General features: G+C 46.6%; 1 protein-coding gene across 3 annotated transcripts in view; it reads right to left on the bottom strand.

Moving 5' to 3' along the window:
* The window catches only part of IDE (insulin degrading enzyme), a 434,361-nt gene that overhangs the window by 362,082 nt on the left and 45,798 nt on the right, over window positions 1-26,481 (bottom strand). For all 3 annotated transcript variants that reach the window (XM_029609922.1, XM_029609921.1, XM_029609920.1), the window contains exons 5-6: window positions 26,072-26,194; window positions 8,726-8,838 (exon numbers count right to left, since the gene is read on the bottom strand). In XM_029609922.1, the coding sequence (XP_029465782.1) occupies window positions 8,726-8,838; window positions 26,072-26,194 (236 nt within the window). The remainder of the gene's footprint in view (window positions 1-8,725; window positions 8,839-26,071; window positions 26,195-26,481) is intronic.

The following is a 26,481-nucleotide window of genomic DNA, read 5'->3' as shown; positions in this document are numbered from 1 at the left end:
GAGGACCTAAGACCATGGACAACCATGGGATCTGATCCGAAGGCCCTGAGGAACTGGAAGTGAGCCCTTTTATAGGGCTGAAGCAGGAAGTTGGCTGAAGACAACTTCCAGTGGGGCCGCGGGCTTTTCCCGCCACTGGCCCTTTAAATATTTTTGAAGAGGTACACGCCAGTGCCTAGGAAGGGCCCAGGTAGGCATCAGGACCATGGACAGCAGCGTCCCTGCCACACAGGCGCAGGAGGAAGCAGGCAGGCATCGGGAGCGGCCTCCAGGCTGCAAGATGGCGTTGGCAGGAGCCCGAGCGGCGCAGGCCGCAAAGAGGACTCCCCGGAGGCAGAAGCGGACCATGAAGATGGAACCAGTGGCAGCTCCAGCTGCAGAGATGGAAAGTAGCAACGGCAACACTCCAGGCAGCAAGGAGGAGAGCTTGTCGGCAAAGACAGCAGCGGTAGCTCAGAGCCACGAAGACGAGGGCGTCCCGGGGTGGCACTAGGCCACGAAGATGAAGGTCCCGGTGGCGACTTCCTGTCGCTTAGGAGGTCCGGTGGCAGCATCAGCTTGCAGGTGAGTGGAGAGGCCTGCTCGCGGGATGGGCTCCGCGAATAACAGAAATCATAAAATATGGCAATAGTAGTTGTAAAGCAATTCTCAGTTTATCTTCTTGTCTCTGGTTCATTCATCATATAACTTTGTACTATTGTTCCATAATACAGTGAAAGCATCTTTATCCTACATGCATGGGGAATGGTCCATAATAAATATGTCAGTTATCTGAGAACCCCTTAACTCCTGCTCCAGGCAGTAGCCTGCAGAACAGGAGGAGAGGGAGAGATGCTGCAGTGAACAGAGCACATAGCAGAGCCAAGTTTTTCTGCTCTTTAAACCAACTCCTCCTCTTGTATCCTTAGTAGCAAACAGGAGGGGAGGAGGTGATGCAGGAGTGGATAACGCACAGAACAAAAAAAAGCTACTGAAAGCTACTGTGCTCTCATGTTAATTAGTATTCTGTTTAAACCACCTTGACAGCTGTAAAAAAAAAAAAAAAAGCTATGCTGCTAGAAGCTGATATGTGGAGCTTTGTTTGTTTGGCTGCCAGATAATGGAGAGATTACTTACCTGCTTATCTCGTTTTCCTTAGTGTAGGCAGATGGACTCATTACAAATGGGTATAGTGTGCTCGTGCTAGCAGTTGGAGACGGATCTGACGTCAGCAAGTAGTACATATACCCCTGCAGGAAGTGCAGAAGCTCAGTAATCTTCCTTGCAAAAGCTTTATGGATATGTGTGTGACTGACCGATAAATTAACTGAATATGATTAACCTGACCGATTGACCGTAGCTGGAGACCGCCAGTGTTCTCAACCGGAAGGCGTCGACACCCGGCAGGGTGGATGCCCTATGTAAGAAAACATGGCTTACCTTGAATCGGTGAAACCCCATGTATATCGGCAGCCGGGCGGGATGCTGAGTCCATCTGCCTACACTAAGGAAAACGAGATTAGCAGGTAAGTAATCTCTCCATTTCCTAGCGTGTAGCAGATGGACTCATTACAAATGGGATGTACAAAAGCTACTCCTGGACTGGGTGGGAGGCTGCCCGAGGTCCATTTAGGATTGCCTTTGCAAATGCTGTATCCTCCCTAGCCTGGACGTCCAGACGGTAGAATCTGGAGAATGTATGGAGGGAGGACCACGTTGCCGCTTTACATATCTCTGCAGGCGACAGCATCCTAGTTTCTGCCCAGGCCGCCGCTTGGGCTCTGGTAGAGTGAGCCTTGACCCGTAGAGGTGGTGGTTTTCCCGCTTCTACGTAGGCCGCCTTGATAACTTCCTTGATCCAGCGAGCAATAGTCGCCCGTGAGGCCGCTTTCTCCTTGCTTCTTCCCACTGCGAAGGACGAACAGGTGGTCCGTCTTTCGTACTGCTTCCGACATTTCCAGGTATCTGGACAGCAGCCTGCCGATGTCGAGATGGCGCAGTATTCGACCTTCTTCCGACTTCTTCAAACCTTCCATGGTTGGCAAGGATATGGTTTGGTTGAGGTGGAAGTGTGAGACTACCTTGGGTAAGAAGGAAGGAACCTTGCGAAGATGGATAGCCCCTGGGGTGATCCTGAGAAACGGATCGCGGCAGGACAGCGCTTGTAGCTCTGAAATGCGGCGTGCTGAGCATACGGCCAGCAAGAACACCATTTTCAAGGTTAACAAACGGAGGGACAGGCCTCGGAGAGGTCTGAAGGTGGGTCCCGCTAAGAATTCCAAGACTAGGTTGAGGTTCCACAGGGGCACTGGCCACTTCAGTGGCGGGCGAATGTGTTTGACTCCTTTCAGGAAACGTGAAACATCTGGGTGTGTGGCAATGCTGTTGCTGTCACTTCTGGGGCCGTAGCAGGATAGCGCTGCCACCTGAACCTTGATGGAACTGAGGGACAGACCCTTCTGAAGTCCATCTTGCAGGAAATCCAGAATGATAGGGATTCCAGCGGCATGCGGATTGGTGCTGCGAGTTTCGCACCAGGCTTCAAATACTCTCCAGATCCTTATATAAGTTAGTGATGTAGAGAACCTGCGTGCTCGGAGGAGTATATCTATTACCTGCCCCGAGTATCCCCTTTTCTTCAGTCTAGCCCTTTCAATGGCCAGACCGTAAGAGAGAATTGAGCTGGATTCTCGTGGAGGATGGGACCTTGTCGAAGCAGGTCCCTGTGAGGGGGCAGGGGTAGAGGATCCCCTGCCAGTAGTCTTCTCATGTCTGCGTACCAGGATCTTCTTGGCCAGTCTGAGGCCACCAGAAGAACTAGGCCTCTGTGCCGCTGAATCTTGTGTATAATGGCACCCAGCAGGGGCCATGGGGGAAAGGCATATAGCAGGATCCCTGGAGGCCATGGCTGCACCAGGGCGTCGATCCCGTGGGATAGAGGATCTCGCCTGCGACTGAAGTATCTGGGTACTTGAGCGTTGGACCTGTCCGCTAGTAGGTCCATGCCCGGAGTCCCCCACTGATCCACAATCATCTGGAAGGCCGTGGATGACAGCTGCCATTCCCCCGGGTTTAGGCTTTCTCTGCTGAGGAAGTCTGCCGTGGTGTTGTCCTTCCTGGCGATGTGGACGGCGGAGAAGTCCTGGAGATTTGCTTCCGCCCAAGCCATCAGGGGGGCTATTTCTAAGGATACCTGTTGGCTTCTGGTTCTGCCCTGTCAGTTGATGTATGCCACTGTGGTGGCGTTGTCCGACATCACTGACCGCTCTGTTTCGAAGTCTGTGGGCAAATCGCAGGCAGGCTAACCTGACTGCCCGTGCCTCTAGTCTGTTGATGTTCCACCCCGACTCTTCTCTGTTCCACCACCCTTGGGCGGTTAGCTCTTCGCAGTGTGTTCCCCAGCCGCTCAGGCTGGCATCTGTAGTGAGCAGGGTCCAGGTTGGGGAGGACATCTTTGACCCCCGGCTCGTGTGGCCGGGCTGCAGCCACCACCATAACTGATTCCGTACTCTGGCCGGTAGAGGTAGATGCACGGTGTAGTTCTGTAATTGTGGGCTCCACCGAGATAGGAGGGCATGCTGTAACGGTCTCATATGAGCCCGTGCCCATGGTATCACTTCCAGAGTGGAGGCCATTAGGCCAAGGACCTGTAGGTAATCCCAAGCTGTGGGCTGGGTAGTGCTCAGCAGATTCTGCAAACGATTCCGGAGTTTTGATTTCCTCTTGGAGGTCAGGCTGATCTTGTCTTCCTGGGTGTCGAATCGGACTCCTAGGTATTCCAGCAACTGCGAAGGCTGTAGGGAACTCTTGTTTATGTTGACTACCCATCCTAGGCTTTCCAGAAGAGATATAACTCTGTTGGTTGCCCGGTGGCTCTCCTCCGGTGACTTTGCCCTGATCAGTCAATCGTCTAGGTAGGGATGGACGAGAATGCCTTCCTTCCTGAGTGACGCCGCCACCACTACTATTACCTTGGTAAAGGTCCGCGGCGTGGTGGCTAACCCGAAGGGTAGAGCCCGGAACTGAAAGTGTTGATCCAGGACTTTGAAGCATAAGTAGCGCTGGTGATCCCGATGGATTGGGATATGCAAATAAGCCTCTGACAGATCCAGGGATGTGAGATACTCCCCTGGCTGTATTGCACTTTGGACTGACCGCAGAGTTTCCATGCGAAATCCTGGGACCCTTAAGTGCCGGTTGACTGACTTGAGGTCCAGGACGGGTCTGAAGGTGCCCCCCTTCTTGGGGACGATGAAATAAATGGAGTAATGCCCAGAATTTATCTCCCATGCAGGCACTGGGATTATGGCTTTTAGGGACAGGAGCCTCCCCAAGGTAGCTTCCAGCGCTGTCCTCTTGTGGGGCGGACAAGGAGATTCCACAAACTTGTCCGGAGGGAGATGATGGAAGTCCAGGTAATACCCTGCCCAGACAATGGCGAGGACCCACTGGTCCGAAGTAATCTCGACCCACCTGTGGTAGAATAGGGTTAGCCTGCCCCCTATGGCTTCTTCCCCCAGATGGGTCGGCTGATTCTAATTGTAGGGTGCGGCCGGGAGCCGACCCCGAGCCGGTTCCCCTCTTGTTGTGCCTGGTCCGAAAGGACTGGTTCCTGGTCTGAGAACGAGGTGTTTGGTAGCGAGCCCTGTAGGGGTTGAAGCGTTGAGAGCTTCTACCTCTGGATGGCCTAGGAAAAGGGCGCTGGTTCCTCCTTGACTTGTCTTCTGGTAGACTGGATAATGGAGATACGCCCCATTTATTAGCCAGTTTCTCGAGGTCGCTGCCGAACAGGAGGGATCCCCCAAAAAGGGCATTCTGGTAAGGCGCATCTTGGAGGAGGAGTCAGCCGACCAATTTCGGAGCCAGAGCTGTCTCCTGGCTGCCACTGAGGATGACACCCCCTTGGCTGCTGTACGGACTAAGTCGGAGGCAGCATCAGTGAAGAACGAGAGGGGAAAATGGTGAGCTGTTTGACGCAGGCCCTCTAGCAGGGGGTTCATTCTAGGTTCCCCTGGGGTGCCCTGGCCCGGGCTATTTCTAAGGATACCTGTCGGCTTCTGGTTCCGCCCTGTCGGTTGATGTATGCCACCGTGGTGGCGTTGTCCGACATCACTCCAATGAATATGAGGAGTTGAGATGGCTCGATGTGGGATTTTGGATAATTGATGAGAAATCCCAGGAGGTGCAATAGTGTTATTGTGGTTTCCAAGGCAGAGAGAGCTCCCTGCCTGGATGGACTTCTGATCAACCAATCGTCTAGGTATGGAAAAACATGAATACTGTTTTTTCTTAGATGTGCGGCCACCACTGCTAGGCATTTTGTGAATACTCGAGGGGCAGAGGCCAGTCCAAATGGTAGGACTCGATACTGGTAATAATTCTTTCCCACAACGAATCGTAGGCACTTGCGATGTTGTGTGGAAATTGGTATGTGTGCATAAGCATCTTGAAGATCCAGAGAACAGAGCCAATCTCCCTGTTGAAGCAATGGAAGGATGGTTCCCAGGTATACCATCCGAAATTTTTCTTTGTGAAGAAATTTGTTGAGATTGCAGAGGTCTAAGATAGGGCAAAGGCCGTCTGTTTTCTTTGGAATTAGGAAATAGCGGGAATAGAACCATTTTCCTTGTTGAGATCGGGGAACTAGTTCGATGGCCCTGGCAGTCAGCAAAGTAGAGAGTTCTACTTGGAGTTGAGGTGTGATGATTATGTTTGTCCAAAGTGGAATGGGAGGAGAATGCGGGGGTACTGCGTTGAATTTTAGGCGATATCCCCAATTTAGTATGGCTAATACCCATTGGTCTTTTGTGAAGAGACTCCATTGGTGTTGGAAATAATGAAGTTGACCTCTGACTGGTAGGGAGGGCATAGGGTTGAGAAAGAGGCTTCTGTTCTCTTGACTCAGTTCAAAAACCAGCTGCTGGTCCAGTTTGGGGTGGTGGCTGGGTTTTTTGTTGTTTGGCTGACGTGGACATCCTCTTTGTGATGGACGGTACTGATGTGCTTAAGAGGCAGGTGGGTAATACCTTCTAGGTCTACAGAAGGGTCGCCTCGTGTCCCTGCGATTGGCCGTCTTAGGGAGGATGGCTGGTCTGCAGGTAATTTGGAGAGCTGTCAGAGTGTCTCATGTTGGTCTTTCAACTGAGATACTGTAACTTGGATCTTTTCTCTGAAAAGATTGTCTCCAACACAAGGGAGATCTGCTAGCCATTCTTGGACTTCCTGCCTGAGGTCCGAGGCTTTGAGTCAGGCCCATCTTCTCGCATTTATTGCAGAGGCTGATAGACGAGTTGATATTTCGAACACGTCATAAGCTGCTCTCACCTCGTGTTTGCCAGATTCCAATCCTTTTTCAACTAATGTAGCCAAAGCTAGTTGTTGTTGCTGTGGAAGGTTATCCACAATACCCTGTACTTGTTTCCACAAGTTTCTTTGGTATTGTGTCATATACAGCTGGTATGCTGCAATGCGTGCTACCAGCATGGAACCTTGATAGACTTTCTTTCCTAAGGTATCTAAGAAGCATTGCTCCTTCCTGGTGGAACAGATGAGTGAGGTTTTTGTTTTCGGGCTTTTTTCTGAGCCGATTCTACAACTACCAATCGGTGAGGTAATTGGGGTTTCTGGTACCCTGGAGCATGTTGCACTAAGTAAGTGGCATCTGTTCTCCAATTTACTGCTGGGACTGAGCAGGGATGTTCCCACATTCATTGTTGCAGTTCCAAAAGGACTTCATGGATTGGGGTTGCCATTATTTCCTTCGGTGCGTCCACGAATTGAAGGACTTCTAGGGCCTTATGTCTGGTATCCTCCTCTGTGATCAATTCAAAAGGAATTGTATCTGCCATTTCTTTAATAAAATTTGTAAATGACATATCTTCAGGAGGGGATTTCTTTCTCTCCTCTGGTGGAGAGGGCTCTGATTGCAGTTCCTCTGACTCCATGTCCGTATCAACATCCTTCCAAGGAGTATATTGAGGATGATAAGGGGAGTCAGGGTCCTCTGGCTGTATATGATGCTTTGATTTAAACACAACTTTTGCTGATATGTGTTTTGGCATCGTTGGTAATGAGGTCATCGATGGGGAATCGATGGGCCTTGATGGAAATCGATTCCGGGTATCCCCCGATGGACCTGGATGTATTGGCATCGATGGTTTCTTCGGAACTCAATGCCGATGAAGGCCCGATGGTCCTGGGACAGAATCGGAGTCCCCACTGTCCTCATCCAATGATCCGGGAATTGGGATGGCTGGAGCCACGGGTGGTTGTATCGGTATCAATGGCGTCAATGGTTGTATCGATGGAATCGGTGCCGGTGTCAGAGGAAAGGCTCCTATCAAGGCATCGAGTCTATTCAGCAAAGGCTGAAAAATTGACTGGTCCAATGCCGATGCCGGTGTCTGTACCGATGGTACTGTCGGAGGCTGTAGATTGCGTAAAGCCTCGACGATGGCTTGTTGGACTAAATTAGTCACCTCTTCCCTTGAAACTGGGATAGTGTCCACTGCCACTGGGGAAGGTACTGCTGGCGCTATTGGCACTTCCACGATGATTCGTAGTGGCACATCCTCCGACACAGAGCCCGGTAGAGAGCGCCGCGGTTCCTCGTGTACAGCCGGTGGAGTTGGCTCTAGTACATGGACCTTCTTTGGCATCGGTTCGATGGATTTCGATGCTTACGTCGATGCCTTGCTATCCGATGGGTCGATGGATCGGTGGCGATGCCGCTTCGATGCTGAAGAAGACGCTATGGAGGATATCGACGACGACGGACGGTCATCAGTTCTTTTTTCACCTCGATGTTTAGTAACCAAGGGATGTGTTACCCTTGGGGACTACGTCGACGAGGACTATGGAATTTTTTTAAACAATTCTTCCATCTTATCCAAACGGGCACGCCTGCCCTTCGGTGTCATCTGGGCACAGGTTGAACAAGCCCGGACATCGTGGCCTGATCCCAGGCACAGAACACATACATAATGTGGGTCAGTAATGGACATAGTCCGGTTACAATCCGGACATTTTTTGAAGCCGGAGGCCATGATAAAGTTGTGGCCTAATAACGGTCAATGACCGGCAGGAATAGATAATGAGGTGACCGGAATCGACAGAGAGCTAACCAAAATATGTACTCACCAAGACTATGTCTAAAAGAGACCCAATTATGAAGAAAATGTGACTGAAAAAAGTTTTCTTCCCTTAAGGAAATATGAGGGAAAATTTTTCCAGAGCTTCTGATCTGTTTTGCTTACCACAAGGCGGAAAAAAAGAGACTGAAGGGGGATCCCTGTGGCTGAGAATATCATGACATGCTGGGCATGCTCAGTAGGCTCAGAGTGCCAGCCAAACGTTTCTAGAAACTTTTGACAGAAGTTTTCCGTACCAGGGCTCCATCTGATGATGTCACCCATATGTGAGGACTATCATCCTGCTTGTCCTGGGATAACAAGGGATTGGGATCTTTCCAGGTACTTGTGACCTGGATTGGCCACTGTTGAAAGCATGATACTGGGCTTGATAGACCCACTGGTCTGACCCAGTATGGTAAATTCTTGTTTTTATGCTACTACAGTTCCAGGAAGTTAATACAGTGATGTTTTATTTCAAATCAACAGACCTTCAAGCATGTCTAGTCTTTCTCCCTTGTGTTGCAATACAAATCTGATTCATTATGAAAGTGATAATCCTTGTATTATTTTGCTTATTTGTCGAGAAATTCTCACTTGAAAAGTTCAAAACATACCCGGAGATGTTCATCTTGGAAAGGGTGTTCAGGAAATTCAGGTAGGGGCACATTTTTGTTCTCTACTTCTGCAAACAGTTTCATTAAAAGATCAGTCAATTCATCTAGAGATTCTAAAAAAAAAAGAAATCACTGGTAAGAGACTTCATACATATTGTGCTTTGAGGTAACTATTTATATGTATGCAAAGTTTTAAATCTAATGAATACATTAATGTCAAACAAGCTACAAGTTTTATTTGACTAACAAAACATTTATCACTATCTTTAGACAGTTAATCAGGCCAGTCCAAATGAACTAAGGATAACATTGTCTGAATATACAAGTAAACGTGAATGATAACTGCAATAATCTGTTTCAAAATTTTTAGAAAGACAGTGAATATTGTAAAAGCTTTTTTAATTTCCATGTGCTTGTGACAATTGTGCTTTTCTGATGCTTGTATTCATCTAATGAGTCCTGAGTGTTATATGATTGACTCCAGAGTCTCATCTAACATAATGTCAGATAAAGAACAAATTGGCCCATCCAGTCTACCAAATTGAGATTCTTCTTCTTTGTACAGATGAACATATCAATTCCCATATTCAACCCAATCCCACACCCATCTTGTCTTATGTGACCAAGCCACATCACACCCATCCCAAACATGCCCAGAATTTGTTAAAACTGCTGTCCTCTACCAGCTCTGCAGATAGGCCATGTCATGCTTTCTCATATTCAACTTTGGTTTTTAGACTATCAATACTTAAACCAACACCCAGGCCCTTTCCACATTAAACTATGATCCCTCTATGAAGTGTTTCAATACCTCTGTGTAGGATTGAACAAACACTACATGCATGTTACCCTACTGCCTTCTTGGAAGCCCAAAGCACACACCAAACTAGTTAAGTCATAAGCCCATTCCAGAAACACCTCTCAAACCACCCTTTTTTTGACTGGTCCAATTTGCCTGCTTTGTGAATTTAGGGTATTAAATTTAGCTGATCAATGGAGGATATTTTTAGAAGTAGAGGTTTAACCAGCTAATTCCTGAAGTTACCTGGTTAAACCTTTTGAAACCCCATCCCTTAGCTTTTAATATGTTTTTATTTTCTGTCGTCATGACTGAATCTTTGAAAATTACTTTTTATAATGTTATGAGTATGAATTCTATCTTGAAGCATTGCAAAGCACTAAATGATCTAGTAACATGGATTTGGATATTTATCTTTTATAGAAAAGCTCATAAGAAGCTAGGTGCACCTTGAGTGAAGGCATGTAAGTTGCCATTCTAGTTAGAAAGACGCCTTCAATTAGAATTTTTGAGCAGGACTTCTAGTGGAGGCATTAAAGTTAGGGGTGGAAAGGGGTAGATTTTGTATTTTAGGCATTCTCCAAAATAAAAAATTTGCTGTCTGATGGTTGTGGGAAACGACCGTTTACTGGATCCCTGTGCTGAGAGAACTAGCTTTTACTCCCATAAAGAGATACACTCTATTAAAATGCCTGTGGAATCAACTTGAGAGTGAATTTGAGAGCAATTGTGCTTAGTTACTGTCAGGTCTAGCCAGTAAAGTGTGGCCGCGTTTACCCCGCTCCTAACCCGCGTTCTACTCACTTCCCTGCCGCGTTAGCCCTTCCTGCGATCCACAACTCCCTTTAACCTACTCCTACCGCGTCCTAAAATCCCCGGGCAACCCCTTCCGCACGCGGCATGTATATTGCATGCAAACGAGCGAATTAGCTATTCCCTACCATCCAGTAACGCACACCCCGACTATCGCTATTGTACCCTGCCGTTTTGCCCCACGTTTAACCTGCTAACTTACCGCCTACCCCTACTCCTGCGTTAGAGGCAGGGGTAAGGGTAGGCGGCAAACTTTCCCCCAGCCCCCGCTCTCCTGCCCTGGCCGTGTCCATGGGTGCCAGTCCCCGGGGCAGCCCCAGTCCTCTCCCCTCCTCCTGAAGCCAAAAAAAAAAACGAAAAAAAAAGTTGCAAGAGAGAGAGGGGAGAGGACGGGCAACCCTACCTTCGGGATTGCCAGTCCTCCCTCCCCTCCTCCCGAAGCAGGGCGCGAAAAGCAGCCTTGCTCCGGGAGGAGGGGGGAGGGGACTGGAAGTATAAAGCGACTTACTTTTGCAGCCCCCCATCCGGACATCAGCGAACGCGACCGCGGCTCCCCTCTCCTGCCTCCAGCTGCTCAGGAAGATGGACGTCACGTCTTGAGCGGCCATCAGCAGAAATGGATCGCGGCTCCCCTCCCCTGCCTCCCGGCAAAGATGGATGCCTGCACGGGGGAAAGCGGCCCCTGTGAGTGCAATTGGCCGCTCAAGACGTGACGTCACGTGCCGTGACGCCAAACGTCGTGACGTCACGTCTTGAGCGGCCAATTGCACTCACAGGGGCCGCTTTCCCCCGTGCAGGCATCCATCTTTGCCGGGAGGCAGGGGAGGGGAGCCGCGATCCATTTCTGCTGATGGCCGTCTCCTCCGGAGGGCTGCAAAAAAAGTAAGTAGCTTGGTCGCTTCACACTGCCAATCCTCTCTCCCCTCCTCCCGGAGCAAGGCTGCTTTTCGCGCCTTGCCTCGGGAGGAGGGGAGAGGGACTGGCCACCCCGAGCTTAGGATTGCCCGTACTCTCTCCCCTCTCTCTCTTGCAACTTTTTTTTTTTTTCGATTTTTTCGCTTTTTCGCTTTTGTTGCTTCGGGAGGAGGGGAGAGAGGGCTGACAATCCTGAGCGTCTGAGAACTGTCCACTTCCTGGTACCTGTCATATAGTGCTCTATACAGTAAAACGGGTTGCGCGGGCCTAACGCTTCACAGACGCTTCTAAGACACAGCTTGCATTAGCAAGCTATTTACATACAGGATCGAGCGGTAGGTGAGCTGCACTGTGCGTGCGGCAACCACGGGTGCGCCGGGCACTAACGCAGCTCTTCCTACCGCTCGGTACTGGATTGACCTGTGTGTCAAGTAATTTTTATTAGGCTGGGTTACTTTTGGTTGGGAGGAAATAGAAGAGGAGTATAACATTTGCTTAAGGGTTTACTATGTGGCAGGTTTGGTTACTGTAGCAAAGAAAAGTTGCTAACCTGCAACAGGTGTTCTCCGTAGGTAGGACAATTCAGCCATACAAGCGGGTGATGTCATCCAATTGCACTAACACAGAAAGTACTCTCTCAGAAGTCAGAAAGACACAGAAGTATTTCTGAACATGCATCGAGTGTTCCCGTGCAGCCACTGCTGTTAGTCTCCTCAGTCTTTTTACAAGCTAAGCTTCAACTCCGAAGGAAGAGGAGGGTGGAATTGTATGGCTGACTTGTACTGTTATCTGTGGAGTACACCTGTTACAGGTAAGCAACTTTGCTTTCTCCATGGCAAGCAAGACTAATATCAACCACACAAGCTGAGGGTTGCAAACATTATATTGCTGTTTTATTTGGCAATAGAAAGCTTGCAACCCAGAATTTGAATACATTGGAGGGAAAGTTGAAGCAACTAATTGAATATGCTTTTATATACCATCACATTAGCCGTGGCCTTCATAAATGTTTGCAGTTTAAATACATTTAGGAAATTCAATAAAATATTCAATATTGTGCATGATCCATAGGAACCAGAACCTTTCGCTTATTTTCAGCGACGCTCATTAAGCCAGACCTCGAACATGCAAAGCCTGGTAAGTATTGCTTGGCCAAAACTGCTAGCCCATGTGATTGCATCTTCAAATTAGTGGTAAGGATCCATTGCCAAGTTCTCCTCCAGCCTGCAGGTAGCGCTCTGAGCCACTTGAACTGAGTCTAGTCCTCCCAGGTTTGGGCTCTCTACTTCCCCCCTCCAACAGCATTCTTGTTTCCTATATAGGCTGAATTTTTACTGAGGCAGTCTCAGCAATCAGTTGCCAGAGCTTGGTCCTAACTTCTAGTCTTCATATTTTGGCTCCATTCCTGTATCCAGAAGTCAGTCAGTGAATAAAACAAGTTAGACTGTTTGCATTTTTAAATAGTCAGTCAATAAGGTAGCAGTAGGTAGGCAGTGAATACACAAGTTAGACTGTTTGTATTTTTAGTCAGTCAATAAGGTAGCAGTAGGTAGTGTGTTTATTTTTTAAAAGTCTGCCTGACTATTAAAGTGTCCTCCAGACTTTTAAAGAGCTAAGTGTTTTATTTAATAAATAACTGAGTGCATTGTATTGAAAAACAAAAAAAACACAAAAAAAAAACCCCACAAAAAAGTAGCCAGAAGCTAGAAATAAGCTAGGAGCAGTATATACCAAAGTAAAAAAGTTGAATAGTTCAGCTCAGTTACTCACCTTGGAAAGGTGTTGAGGTAGTGTGATTAGGTTTGAATAGGGAACAACATTTGTTAATCAAGGTTGCTGTGAGTCACTCAGGCTGACTAACTAAAGTTAGACTGTTTGTAATTCCCAACCCTCCCACCCCTCGCCCACCCACCCCAAGCTCATCCCTTAATTTATAGGCAGGTGCCACTTGCACAAAAAAAAACCAAAAAAAAAACCCCATCAACAAAAACTTTATTGAGAATTCGATCAGACCCCAGTAGGCCACTACCAGACATATAGTGAATTCACTAATACATTTAAAGGAACTTAGACACATTCCTACTCCCATAGCAACCTAAAACTTAACTAGGAACTGATCAAAATTGAGATGAAGGCAGCAGTCCAGCAGCAAGAAGGGGGCTTCCCAGTCTTTTGCATTGAGTGTCACATGTATGATTTTTTACCCACCGGTGAGAAGTTGTACATGTGCATGCGATGCAAAGAGCTCCTGGTTCTCAGAGAACGAGTCCGATCTCTGGAGGCTAGAGTGGCAGACCTGGAGGAGCTGAGGGAGACAGAGAGGTATATAGATGAGACCTTCAGGGACATAGTAGTCCAGTCCCAACTTCAGACTGGCAGCCCTGGTGCTGCCTTGGAGGAAGAAGGTCTCATAATGGGAGAGCACCAACCAGATGTAGCAGGAAAGGATCCTGTAGCAAGGACCTGCTCTCTAGGTGATGCATTGTCCTTTCGCACTGAGGATATCTCCCCAAGGCCTACTGCCCAGGAGGGAAGGGTTAGGTCGGCCGTCATAGTTGGTGATTCGATTATTAGGAATGTAGATAGCTGGGTGGCGGGTGGACGTGAGGATCGCCTGGTAACATGCCTACCTGGTGCGAAGGTGGCGGACCTCACGCGTCACCTAGATAGGATTTTAGACAGTGCTGGGGAGGAGCCGGCTGTCGTGGTACACGTGGGCACCAACGACATAGGAAAATGTGGGAGGGAGGTTCTGGAAGCCAAATTTAGGCTCTTAGGTAGAAAGCTTAAATCCAGAACCTCCAGGGTAGCATTCTCTGAAATGCTCCCTGTTCCACGCGCAGGTCACCAGAGGCAGGCAGAGCTCCGGAGTCTCAATGCGTGGATGAGACGATGGTGCAAGGAAGAGGGATTCAGTTTTGTTAGGAACTGGGGAACCTTTTGGGGAAGGGGGAGTCTCTTCCGAAGGGATGGGCTCCACCTTAACCAGGGTGGAACCAGACTGCTGGCGCTAACCTTTAAAAAGGAGATAGAGCAGCTTTTAAACTAGAACAAAGGGGAAAGCCGACAGTCGCTCAGCAGCGCATGGTTCGGAGAGATGTATCTTTAAAGGATACTAATGATGCATTAGAATTAGGGCATCCCGACAGTGAGGTTCCAATAATTAGAAAAGTAGTCCAAGTGCCTGTAACTAAAAACTCACCTGAGCTAAAAAATTCTAACTTATCCCTATCAATTAAAAAGCAGAATAAAAATACAATCAAAAAACAAACTTTGAAATGTTTGTATGCTAATGCCAGAAGTCTAAGAAGTAAGATGGGAGAATTAGAATGTATAGCAGTAAATGATGACATAGACTTAATTGGCATCTCAGAGACATGGTGGAAAGAGGATAACCAATGGGACAGTGCTATACCGGGGTACAAATTATATCGCAATGACAGAGAGGAGCAGTCGGGAGGAGGTGTGGCGCTTTATGTCCGGGATGGCATAGAGTCCAACAGGATAAACATCCTGCATGAGACTAAATACAAAATTGAATCTTTATGGGTAGAAATCCCTTGTGTATCAGGGAAGACTACAGTGATAGGGGTATACTACCGTCCACCTGGTCAAGATGGTGAGATGGACAGTGAAATGCTAAGAGAAATTAGGGAAGCTAACCAAATTGGTAGTGCAGTAATAATGGGAGACTTCAATTACCCCAATATAGACTGGGTAAATGTATCATCGGGTCACGCTAGAGAGATAACGTTCCTGGATGGAATAAATGATAGCTTTATGGAGCAATTGGTTCAGGAACCGACGAGAGAGGGAGCAATTTTAGATCTAATTCTCAGTGGAGCACAGGACTTGGTGAGAGAGGTAACGGTGGTGGGGCCGCTTGGCAATAGTGATCATAATATGATCAAATTTGATTTAATGACTGGAAAAGGAACAGTGTGCAAATCCAAGGCTCTCGTGCTAAACTTTCAAAAGGGAAACTTTGATAAAATGAGAAAAATTGTTAGAAAAAAACTGAAAGGAGCAGCTACAAAAGTAAAAAATGTCCAAGAGGCGTGGTCATTGTTAAAAAATACCATTCTAGAAGCACAGTCCAGATGTATTCCACACATTAAGAAAGGTGGAAAGAAGGCAAAACGATTACCGGCATGGTTAAAAGGGGAGGTGAAAGAAGCTATTTTAGCCTAAAGATCTTCATTCAAAAATCGGAAGAAGGATCCAACAGAAGAAAATAGGATAAAGCATAAACATTGGCAAGTTAAATGTAAGACATTGATAAGACAGGCTAAGAGAGAATTTGAAAAGAAGTTGGCTGTAGAGGCAAAAACTCACAGTAAAAACTTTTTTAAATATATCCGAAGCAGAAAGCCTGTGAGGGAGTCAGTTGGACCGTTAGATGATCGAGGGGTTAAAGGGGCACTTAGAGAAGATAAGGCCATCGCGGAAAGATTAAATGATTTCTTTGCTTCGGTGTTTACTGAAGAGGATGTTGGGGAGGTACCCGTAATGGAGAAGGTTTTCATGGGTAATGATTCAGATGGACTGAATCAAATCACGGTGAACCTAGAAGATGTGGTAGGCCTGATTGACAAACTGAAGAGTAGTAAATCACCTGGACCGGATGGTATACACCCCAGGGTTCTGAAGGAACTAAAAAATGAAATTTCAGACCTATTAGTAAAAATTTGTAACTTATCATTAAAATCATCCATTGTACCTGAAGACTGGAGGATAGCAAATGTAACCCCAATATTTAAAAAGGGCTCCAGGGGCGATCCGGGAAACTACAGACCGGTTAGCCTGACTTCAGTGCCAGGAAAAATAGTGGAAAGTGTTCTAAACATCAAAATCACAGAACATATAGAAAGACATGGTTTAATGGAACAAAGCCAGCATGGCTTTACCCAGGGCAAGTCTTGCCTCACAAATCTGCTTCACTTTTTTGAAGGAGTTAATAAACATGTGGATAAAGGTGAACCGGTAGATATAGTATACTTGGATTTTCAGAAGGCGTTTGACAAAGTTCCTCATGAGAGGCTTCTAGGAAAAGTAAAAAGTCATGGGATAGGTGGCGATGTCCTTTCGTGGATTGCAAACTGGCTAAAAGACAGGAAACAGAGAGTAGGATTAAATGGGCAATTTTCTCAGTGGAAGGGAGTGGACAGTGGAGTGCCTCAGGGATCTGTATTGGGACCCTTACTGTTCAATATATTTATAAATGATCTGGAAAGAAATACGACGAGTGAGATAATCAAATTTGCAGATGACACAAAATTGTGCAGAGTAGTTAAATCACAAGCAGATTGTGATAAATTGCAGGAAGACCTTGTGAGACTGGAAAATTGGGCATCCAAATGGCAGATGAAATTTAATGTGGATAAGTGCAAGGTGATGCATATAGGGAAAAATAACCCATGCTATAATTACACGATGTTGGGTTCCATATTAGGTGCTACAACCCAAGAAAGAGATCTAGGTGTCATAGTGGATAACACATTGAAATCGTCGGTTCAGTGTGCTGCGGCAGTCAAAAAAGCAAACAGAATGTTGGGAATTATTAGAAAAGGAATGATGAATAAAACGGAAAATGTCATAATGCCTCTGTATCGCTCCATGGTGAGACCGCACCTTGAATACTGTGTACAATTCTGGTCGCCGCATCTCAAAAAAGATATAATTGCGATGGAGAAGGTACAGAGAAGGGCTAGCAAAATGATAAGGGGAATGGAACAACTCCCCTATGAGGAAAGACTAAAGAGGTTAGGACTTTTCAGCTTGGAGAAGAGACGACTGAGGGGGGATATGATAGAGGTGTTTAAAATCATGAGAGGTCTAGAACGGGTAGATGTGAATCGGTTATTTACTCTTTCGGATAGTAGAAGGACTAGGGGACACTCCATGAAGTTAGCATGGGGCACATTTAAAACTAATCGAAGAAAGTTCTTTTTTACTCAACGCACAATTAAACTCTGGAATTTGTTGCCAGAGAATGTGGTTCGTGCAGTTAGTATAGCTGTGTTTAAAAAAGGATTGGATAAGTTCTTGGAGGAGAAGTCCATTACCTGCTATTAAGTTCACTTAGAGAATAGCCACTGCCATTAGCAATGGTTACATGGAATAGACTTAATTTTTGGGTACTTGCCAGGTTCTTATGGCCTGGATTGGCCACTGTTGGAAACAGGATGCTGGGCTTGATGGACCCTTGGTCTGACCCAGTATGGCATTTTCTTATGTTCTTATGTTCTACCTTCAACACTCCTATTTGTTCTCTTACCTGTGCTCCTGAATTTCCGGTTCGCTCCTGCTCCTTACTTTGTTCCAGACCTCTCATTCCCTGTTTGTGCCGAGGGTCTAACCCTGGTTTTCATGCCTCACTGGTCAGCACCGAAGGGCTCAACCCAAAGAGAATGTGGCTGGCCTAGGTGGAAATCTGTGGAGACCTGGATTTGACTCCCCTGGTACTTGGCCCCTCATTACTGGGGCAACACACAGACAACAACCATCATGGCAGTAATGCTTAAAGTTGCAGTAGCACAAACTATGCATTTTAACTTTTTTGTCCAGTCGGTGCCCTGATTTAACATGGAAGATGGTAATGCAATCAGGTGTCTATGTAGTCAGAGTCTGCTTGGTGACAAACTCATTTTACTGGTTTAAGGATAAAAATAACTGATGATTTTCTGTCTAAGTAAACAATAATAAACCCTTCTAAAGTCCAGTATATGAAGAGATTGTTCACCAATATTGGCAAAAGATTTTGAAAGAAAATTGGTAGAAATATGGATTGATTTAAATGAAACTGAGAATCCAATTTATGCAAAAATTTAGGATGAGTCTCTACCACCACCCTATTTTTTTTTTTTTTATTTGCATAAAAGAAGAATGTATCACTAATGTATTTAGTTCACCTATTCTGGGCAGAACTCGTGCAGTGGTAACCCATCCACAGATGGCAGCACACCTATAATCCTAAGCGCTTTGCTTGTGGGAAAATCACACGCCTCAGCGAGGACGGAGAACCACGTGCTAGAATCAGTGGCTACATGCCGCCCCAAGCACAGAGTGTGGCACTCTCTTCCAGACCATATCCGATTAACATCAAACTGCAGAGAATTCAAAAAACTACTAAACTCATCTTTTCACACGTGCATATAACTTACACAAAGATCTTTACACAACGCATTATATTTCTGTTAACACATATTAAGTATTTTATTTTAATGTATTTTAATTGCAGTATGTACGTTTTGTGTATGGTTTCAATTTATGTATGTTTTAATTTGTAAAAAGCCTAGATGGATAGATCCCTACCCCACTGTGCGGTATATAAAACTTTTAAATAAATAAATAATGACACCTCTCCTGCCAGTGCTCCTCAGCACTATGAGATGTGGACTGACGTGGAGGCTCGAGACCATGACGAAAGAAGGCAAAACTAAAGTATGGCTGACAACTGCTCAGACAGGAAGAATCCACCTGCCAGTGTCCATGGCATTTGGAAGAGATGCCTTATCTTTCCCAATCGTGCAAGCTGTGCATCAACATCACAATAACGTCAATGAAGCGAAGAGAACAGTGTGACAACAGCATCGCCAGCACCACTGGTGCCCTGGGTAAGGCACAGTGGAGGTGGCGGTTTATGGCGTCACCCCCTCCCGTACCTGATAGCGTTTCGAGAGATGGACCCTCAAAAATGCATCTGAACTGGCTCACCTGCGAGTCCCACAGAGATCACAGCTGCTTATGGAGTACCGCAGACATGTCCTGCAATCTCAAACTGCAGCCACTGGTGCCCAGAGCGGTGATGATGCCCATACATCCCACGGCGCATTTGCACTCACCAAAGCAAAGCTACTACCGGGCACCCAACGACTCTGCACCCAGGGCCTTCACTGCGCTAAACCAAAATATAATCAGTTCAATGGTAAATAGCACCATCCCCGGGGCCACAGGTACCCACAGACATCGACCGCCCAGGGGCCCTGATGGGGACTCGGCCCAAAGGTATCGACCAACGAAGTCACGGGCATCTGCAGGAAGACGTCTGCAGCCCACCCAGAGGTCACCGATGCCAAAAAGAACTGATGACCACCAGTGCCAATGGCAATTCTCCTCAGATCACTTATTCGTCTGTGATCGATGCTGTGAGCTCGATGGCCTCGCAAGTATTATGGCTGACAAGAACCTCGCTAGCACCCATTAACATTCATGGTGTGCGCATACTGGCGAGGCCTCCAATGCTGTGATCACTAGCTGAAGGAACAACTCTGAGCTCAGTGCTCCGTAGTGGACTCCACCCAGGAGCCTTGAGGGCACCGTACCACTGCATACAGATGCACCAGTGCACCTCGAGTAGATGGCTACCCCTGCACTCGATCCATAAGAAACCAAAAACCCTTGTCACCTGAGGGCTGCAGGGAGTCCCAGTGGTCAATGACCTCAGGGGTGACAAGGGCGCTCAAAGATGAATTTACTGCCTCGACTACGTCAAGCACCGGTGGAGCTTGAAGTAGTCGAGGCAGTAATGAGAAGCATTGGTGGTCCGAAAGCCTCTACAGTGGGCCTGCATCTCAATGGCCTCAAGGGGGTCAATGGTATTGGGGCAGCACCGCACTGCAATGGAGGTCATACTGGCACCTAGGCCACACACTTCGACGACCTAGTGGGGGGCCATGGCATCAAGGGTGCATGCCTCTACAGCATCAAGGGCCTACCCCCGCTTCGACCTTAACAGCCCTGAGGGTGGCCATGCATACACCTTGATGGATCAAGGTAATCGATAGCATCAAGGGCCCCCACAGGCATAGAGAGCACCACAGGCATAGAGGACACAGCGGCATTGATTGTACTATGGCATAGAGGGCACCGCAGCATCAAGGGCAGTGCAGTCTCGAGGCATCAAGGGCATCAAACTTATGCTATACTTTACCCCCTTGATGCCCAAACCGGTGCAGCAAGACTCCAGTTTCACAGATGCCAATGGCACAGAAGGCCACTATGGCATCGTTGGCGGTCAAGCACCTCAATGGCAATGAGGTGACCCTAGACCTAGACTGTGTCAAGGTTGACCATGGTACCCAAAAATGGGCCCGGTCCCCGATATGGTCCCAACATCAATGCATCTGACGAATGTTGCACTGGTCACAGCTGTGCCCAGGCAACCATTCATGGGCATGGCACCAAGATGCGGCAGCAAGCTGCTAGCCCAGGCTCCGCTCACCCTCTTCTCCCAGGAAGACTTCATTGCCAAGGCTGGCAAGCAAGAGGTGAGGCAGCGTCATCTGAGATGTGGGAAGGATGAGTTCCCCCCCCCCCCCCCTCAGGAATGGCATTGGTCCTCGATCCTTCCACCATCTGAATCCAGCGATGTCAATCGATCGGTGAACCGCCGTGGAACTCCAGCCCAAGTAGAACTCAGGTGAGTCCCCAGGCTCAGCGGCCTACACGGATCACCGGTCCTGTCAGCACTGGAAAAATAGACAGAGCAAGGAGAAGACACGGATTTAAAAAAAAAAAAAAACCTGCTCCTGCAGTTTTTGTAAGTAACAGACTCTGCCATGCTGCACAGGGGAAAGTCTACCATGCGGCTGGCAGACAGAAAGTAGAGAAAAAAAATGGAAGAATAAAATTACGTTAAGATAAAAGGGAATAAAACAGCTGCAGCTCTAGAAAAAAATCACATACAAAAACTGTGAGAAGAGAGCAAAGCTGAATACCATGAGCATACAAGTTTCTGCGACCTCACGGCTCTATGGAAAAGAAGAGACAGAGACTCTGCCTAGGGGACAGGGTGATGACTACATCTGCACATGCGCAGCATGGCCTGCTGAAAGCTCTAGATTCTTTGAGATCAAAGTTCCGTGCCAGGCTCCATCCGATGATGTGACCCATGTGAGGACTACCATCCTACTTTTACTAGGAGAAAAAGTAAAAAAAAAAAAAAAAGAAAAAGTGTGAAGGATTCTATTCCCCTTCTGGTCTCCAAGCATTGGTGCGTCAATCTGACATCCCGCCTCCAGTGGAGCTTGGAGAGTTGTGGCAGGTTGAGCAACCTTTTGGCTAGGCCCTGCTCTCAGGCTTTGCTCAGAACCCGTGTGGTAGGCCACGGTGGCGTTTGCACACTTTTCTACACTTAAGTCTGCTGTGAAACAGTGTCTGATGTCTGTTCATGCTTGCGCACCCAGGTGCGCGCCTACCTACACCGTAATGTGTGTTTATTGGACAAAGTTGGTTTTTGGGCGCCCTGTCTAGGCTCACTTGTGTGGATGTGCAGTTGGGCACACCGTTGTTAGGCGCCTTTGGGAGTGTACTGCTAGTGGGTGTTTATCCATGGCACAGATAAGAAAGAAGCCTTAAGCACTTTACACTTTGTGCTGCTTGCTGTATTCGGGCATCTCAGCCTGGTGTCCCCTCTAACTTGTGTCAGCACTGCTTGAAGGATCAGGGTGAGTTGTCTACGGCTGACTTTGCTGAGCTTGGCCCCTTCCCAGCATGATACAGGAATGGGACCAGAGGGGGATCTGTCAGAGGTTTCACCTGTTTTTTGGGCTCCCCTAACTGATTCGTCAGCAGGGGACAGCAACACAATGGGCGCAGGACAGACACCAGTTGGTTTTGGTATAGATCCTTCTGCCCTTTCTTGGGTGGAATTTTTTCAAGGGCAGCAGTCCTTTCTTCAGGCACAGTCAGCACAGCCAGCCAAACCTAAGAGTTCAGGATTGCATACTATAGAGTCTACATTTTAAAGCAAATCAAATAAAACAATGGTAAACCTTGCTAAAATGAGACTTCTTTAGCTGTTTATTCATTTTTGGCAAGATAGTAAGAGTATCCAGGAATGAATAACTGGAAAAGGTGTTAACATCTTGCTCAACAAAATAGTTCATATCAATGTCTCAAAATATTAAAAGCCCAGCAAATAGTAAATATTTATTTGCAAGATATGGGGAAAAAATCTGCTTTGGCTTTTCTCTTCAGTTCTAGTCTGTATAACAAATTAGCTTAAAACAGGCATTTTAGTCCAAAACACCCTCAAATGTTTGCAAGCTTAAAATGCCATCCATGGATGTATAGCACTATATATTAGATGTAATTGTATATTTGTTTAATTGTTCAATCTGTTTGATGTAATTTTCTGTTCCTTGTTCTGTGTAAACCAAAGTGGTATGCACAAGTGCATGAACTCCGGTATATAAAAGCCTTTAAATAAATAAATAAATAGCACTATGCTAGGATGATGAATAGTCTAATGAGGACAGCACTGGATTGTGATTCAGATGTTTAAAGGTATGAGTTCAAGAGTCCCCTCTCCTCATAACATTTTGTGACCTTGGGCAACCCACCATCTCCTTGTGTCTCTACTTGAAAATATGGCATTTGTCTTAACCATTGCATTTCTCATTAACAAATTCATAAAAATGCTATATATCCCCAGAGGGCTCAAATAAACTTTTAAAGTATAGGTTGCCTTTGTATATACAAAAAAAACATTTGTTTCCTCACCAGTCATGCACAAACCCCCAGCTGTCCCTATCAGGAATTTCTCGAAAAGATTTATATTTGTACTCTAGATCAGATCATTGTAGTATGTACACAAAACACAACCCTAATAGAAGTCTATCTGATGCTGTTTGCATGACTAGAAACAATCAAAAACAGAAATTCTGGATTTAAGGCCAGCCTAAGATTCTTCTGATAGCAAAACCGGCTATAAAAAATAGCAGTGTTCATTACCTGTAACAGGTGTTCTCCAAGGACAGCAGGATGTTAGTGCTCACACATGGGTAACATCGGATGGAGCCCGGCATGGGAAATTTTGACAGGCACAATGAGCATGCCCAGCATGCCGCTAACCATGCATCCACTCGGGGTCCCTCTGCAGTCTTATAATAAAGAGTTTGCGAAAAAATTAAATAACAGAGAAACCCAACTCTGCGGGGCAGTGGGCGGGTTTTGTGATGACTAACATCCTGCTGTCCTTGGAGAACACCTGTTACAGGTAAGCAACACTACTTTCTCCAAGGACAAGTAGGATGGTAGTCCTCACACATGGGTGAATAAGTAGCTCCAGGCCTCTCCGAACATGAGCAGCAAAAATCAGGTGCCAATTTGCACAACAAGTGGAGCTGCAGCAACCAGAGGAGCAGGCCTGCACCCATGGATAGGGCCCATGGAGGAGAGAGTTGGGTTTTCATGGCTGGAAGAGGTTACAGAGGACAGACTGTCCGAAACAACTGGCCTGCTGGCAATCTTTGCCCAGGCAATAATGTGAGGTGAACGTATGGAAGGAACTCCAGGTCACTACCCTACAGATCTTGTGGATGGGAACTGCACGCAAGCAAGCCACCGAGACCGACATGGCTCAGACAGAATGAGCTTTGATGTGACCATCAAGTTGTAAACCTGCCTGCATGTAGCAGGTGGTGATGCAATCCGCTAGCCAGTGGGATAGTGTCTGCTTGGAGACAGCGACTCCCAATCTGTCCTTGTCAAAGGAAATGAACAGCTGAATAGAGGAGTGGTGGGGACTGTCTGTTCCAAGTAGAATGCAAGTACCCTCTTGCAATCCAGGGTGTGCAGAGCCCATTCACCGCAGTGAGCGTGAGGCCATGGGAAAAACGACAACAGCACAATGGACAGGTTGAGATGGAACTCCAAAACCACCTTGGGTAGGAACTTGGGGTGTGTCCATAGGACCACACTGTCATGACAAAATTTTGTATAAGGCGGATACGACACCAACGCTTGCAGCTCACCTACCCTGTGAGCCAATGTGACTGCAACCAAGATCACTTTCCATGAAAGGTACTTGAGATCACAAGAGCGCAATGGCTCAAATGGAGATTTTATGAGTTGTGAGAGGACCATGTTGAGATCCAAGAAAACTGCCAGGAGGGAGGGGGAGGCTTCAACTGAAGCAAACCCTTCATGAACCGGCCAATGAGCGGATGGCAGGAAATTGGGGAACCATCCAAACCCCGATGGTATGCCCCTATGGCACTGAGATGGACCCTCATTGACGTGGTCTGCAGACCGGACTCAGAGAGGAACAATAGTTAGTCTAAAAGTGCAGGAGGGGAGCAAGAGAATGGATCCAAACCATGACCCTTGCACCAAAAAGAGAACCGTTTCCACTTTAGATTATGAGACTTCCTAGTGGAAAGTTTTCTAGACTCCAGAAGGACACGGGATACCCCCTTCAGTAGGCTGAGGGTCTCCACCATCACCCGATCAACATCCAAGTTGTGAGGGCCAGGGTCCGCACATTGGGATGATGAAGCCTGCCCTGGTCCTGGGTGATGAAGTCCAGTGCCGTTCCCAACCAAACTGGGGATTGCGCAGTTAGGTCCTGAAGTATCGGTAATCAGACCTGACAGGGCCAACAAGGAGCAATCAGGATCATGGAGCCTCGATCCTGCTGCAACATCTAGAGTATCTTGGATATGAGCAGAAGGGGCAGGTAGGCATACAGCAAGCCCATCCCCCAGTGGATCGAGAAAGCATCTGCTATCGATCCTCTGCCCCGCCTGCTGAGGGAGCAAATCCAGTGCACTTTCCTGTTTTCCACGGAGGCAAACATTCATAAAATCAGACAAAGTAAAGTATGTTTGAGTACTTGGAATCACCAGTTCGCTGATACTTCCTCCCGGTCACCAGACCCTCTAGCACTTCATCCTAAATGCTCATCAGTTCTCCACAGACCTACAACCCAAAAACTGCACACAACAGAAGAGTCTGATTTCACTTGTGTGAGTCAATTAGCAGGTGTAAAACAAGCTTGCTAATGTATACTGAACTCGACCCCAGAATGCTTGGAGACTGCCCCTTTTATCCTCCAGTAAGATGTACATGCAAAGCCAAAAATACAAGTATATATGCTATTTTTACACATGGATCTTACTTATATTTACAACTGTCATTCCACCTGCTGAAAAAAAAAAACACAAATTAGTATTCAGGGATACAAGCCTTACCCCTGAGAAGGAATACTGAATTTTCTTATGAGGGGCATGGCTTGCCTTCCTTTGTAACTGTGCTTCCAAAGACAGCCAGAACCTACACTAACCCAGTCCTGACTGGGGATGGTGAAGAGAGCAGCCTCAAACCTGAGATGCCAGAGGCTCTCATTTGTAATTCATGTCCCCAGCAATGTCCAAATTACTCCTTCTATAATCTATTGATAGCAGTGACAGTCCTCAATAGGTAACCACAGACCTTTGGAACCCAGAGAGTATACACAATTAATCTCTGTAATCCAGGGTATGGGCACTCTGAAACCCACTCTTAAGTGTCACTGCTGTGCAATGGCTGGAATTCCCTTCTCTAATAGTTGCAAAGGCTGCCTAAGCACAGTGCTGCCAAAGAGCCATCTGGTTAGCCAAAATACTGGATTTGATTTCAACTTGATGTTTCTGGGAGTCTTGCCTTTGCAACAAATACTAATTTAGAGATTATTTTACTGGGGATTACTGCATGTAACAGAAGAGAAACGTCCTAACTCAAAAAAAATGTATATATGTATTTCTTCCCAACTTGAACAGAACTGGAGTTGCCCTTCACAAAAAGTAACATTCTTATGTTTCCATTGCATGGAACAGTCTCTCAGTGGAGGTGGTTGCGACACACAGTATCTGAATTCAAGAAAACAAGGGATAAACACAGGGGATCTCTATGGGAGAGATGGGAATTGTAAATCTAAATTATTTGGACAGATGGGTGAACTAGATAGGCCATATGGTCTTTTTCTGCCATCATATTTCTGTGTTTGTAGAAAACCCCAACTGACATAACATTTTGCAAAATTTAAAAATTCTTACCTCGTCCCAAGACACAGACAGACATCAAATTTGAAGAATAGTAAGTTGAATGGAACTTAAGAAGCTCTTGCCTTACATCAATACCTTCTTGTGTTGGCCTAGTTTCCAAAGTGAATTTGTTACCTAGATTACAAAAAGCAATTGTCAGACAACTAAGAATCTTGTTTTTAAATACAATAAACCAAATCACTTACTAAGACATACTTTACTAAAATATTGTATTAGTGTGACTTTCTTTTCTTAACTTAAAAATAAACACAAAATATTGAAGCTATTCTTGTCTGCACTTGGTAAACAGTGTTGCTGTGCTATAGCTTCTGCCTACTTATGTTTTGTACTATATACTGGAGCAGAAAGCAGAGAGTTGTTTACTTGCAAAAGGTGTATTCAGTAGACAGCAGAGAGTGGGA

This window comes from Rhinatrema bivittatum, chromosome 7 (genome assembly GCF_901001135.1).
Source record: "Rhinatrema bivittatum chromosome 7, aRhiBiv1.1, whole genome shotgun sequence".
In the NCBI taxonomy this organism is placed as follows: Eukaryota; Metazoa; Chordata; class Amphibia; order Gymnophiona; family Rhinatrematidae; genus Rhinatrema; species Rhinatrema bivittatum.
This window is presented reverse-complemented; position numbering and strand designations above follow the sequence as displayed.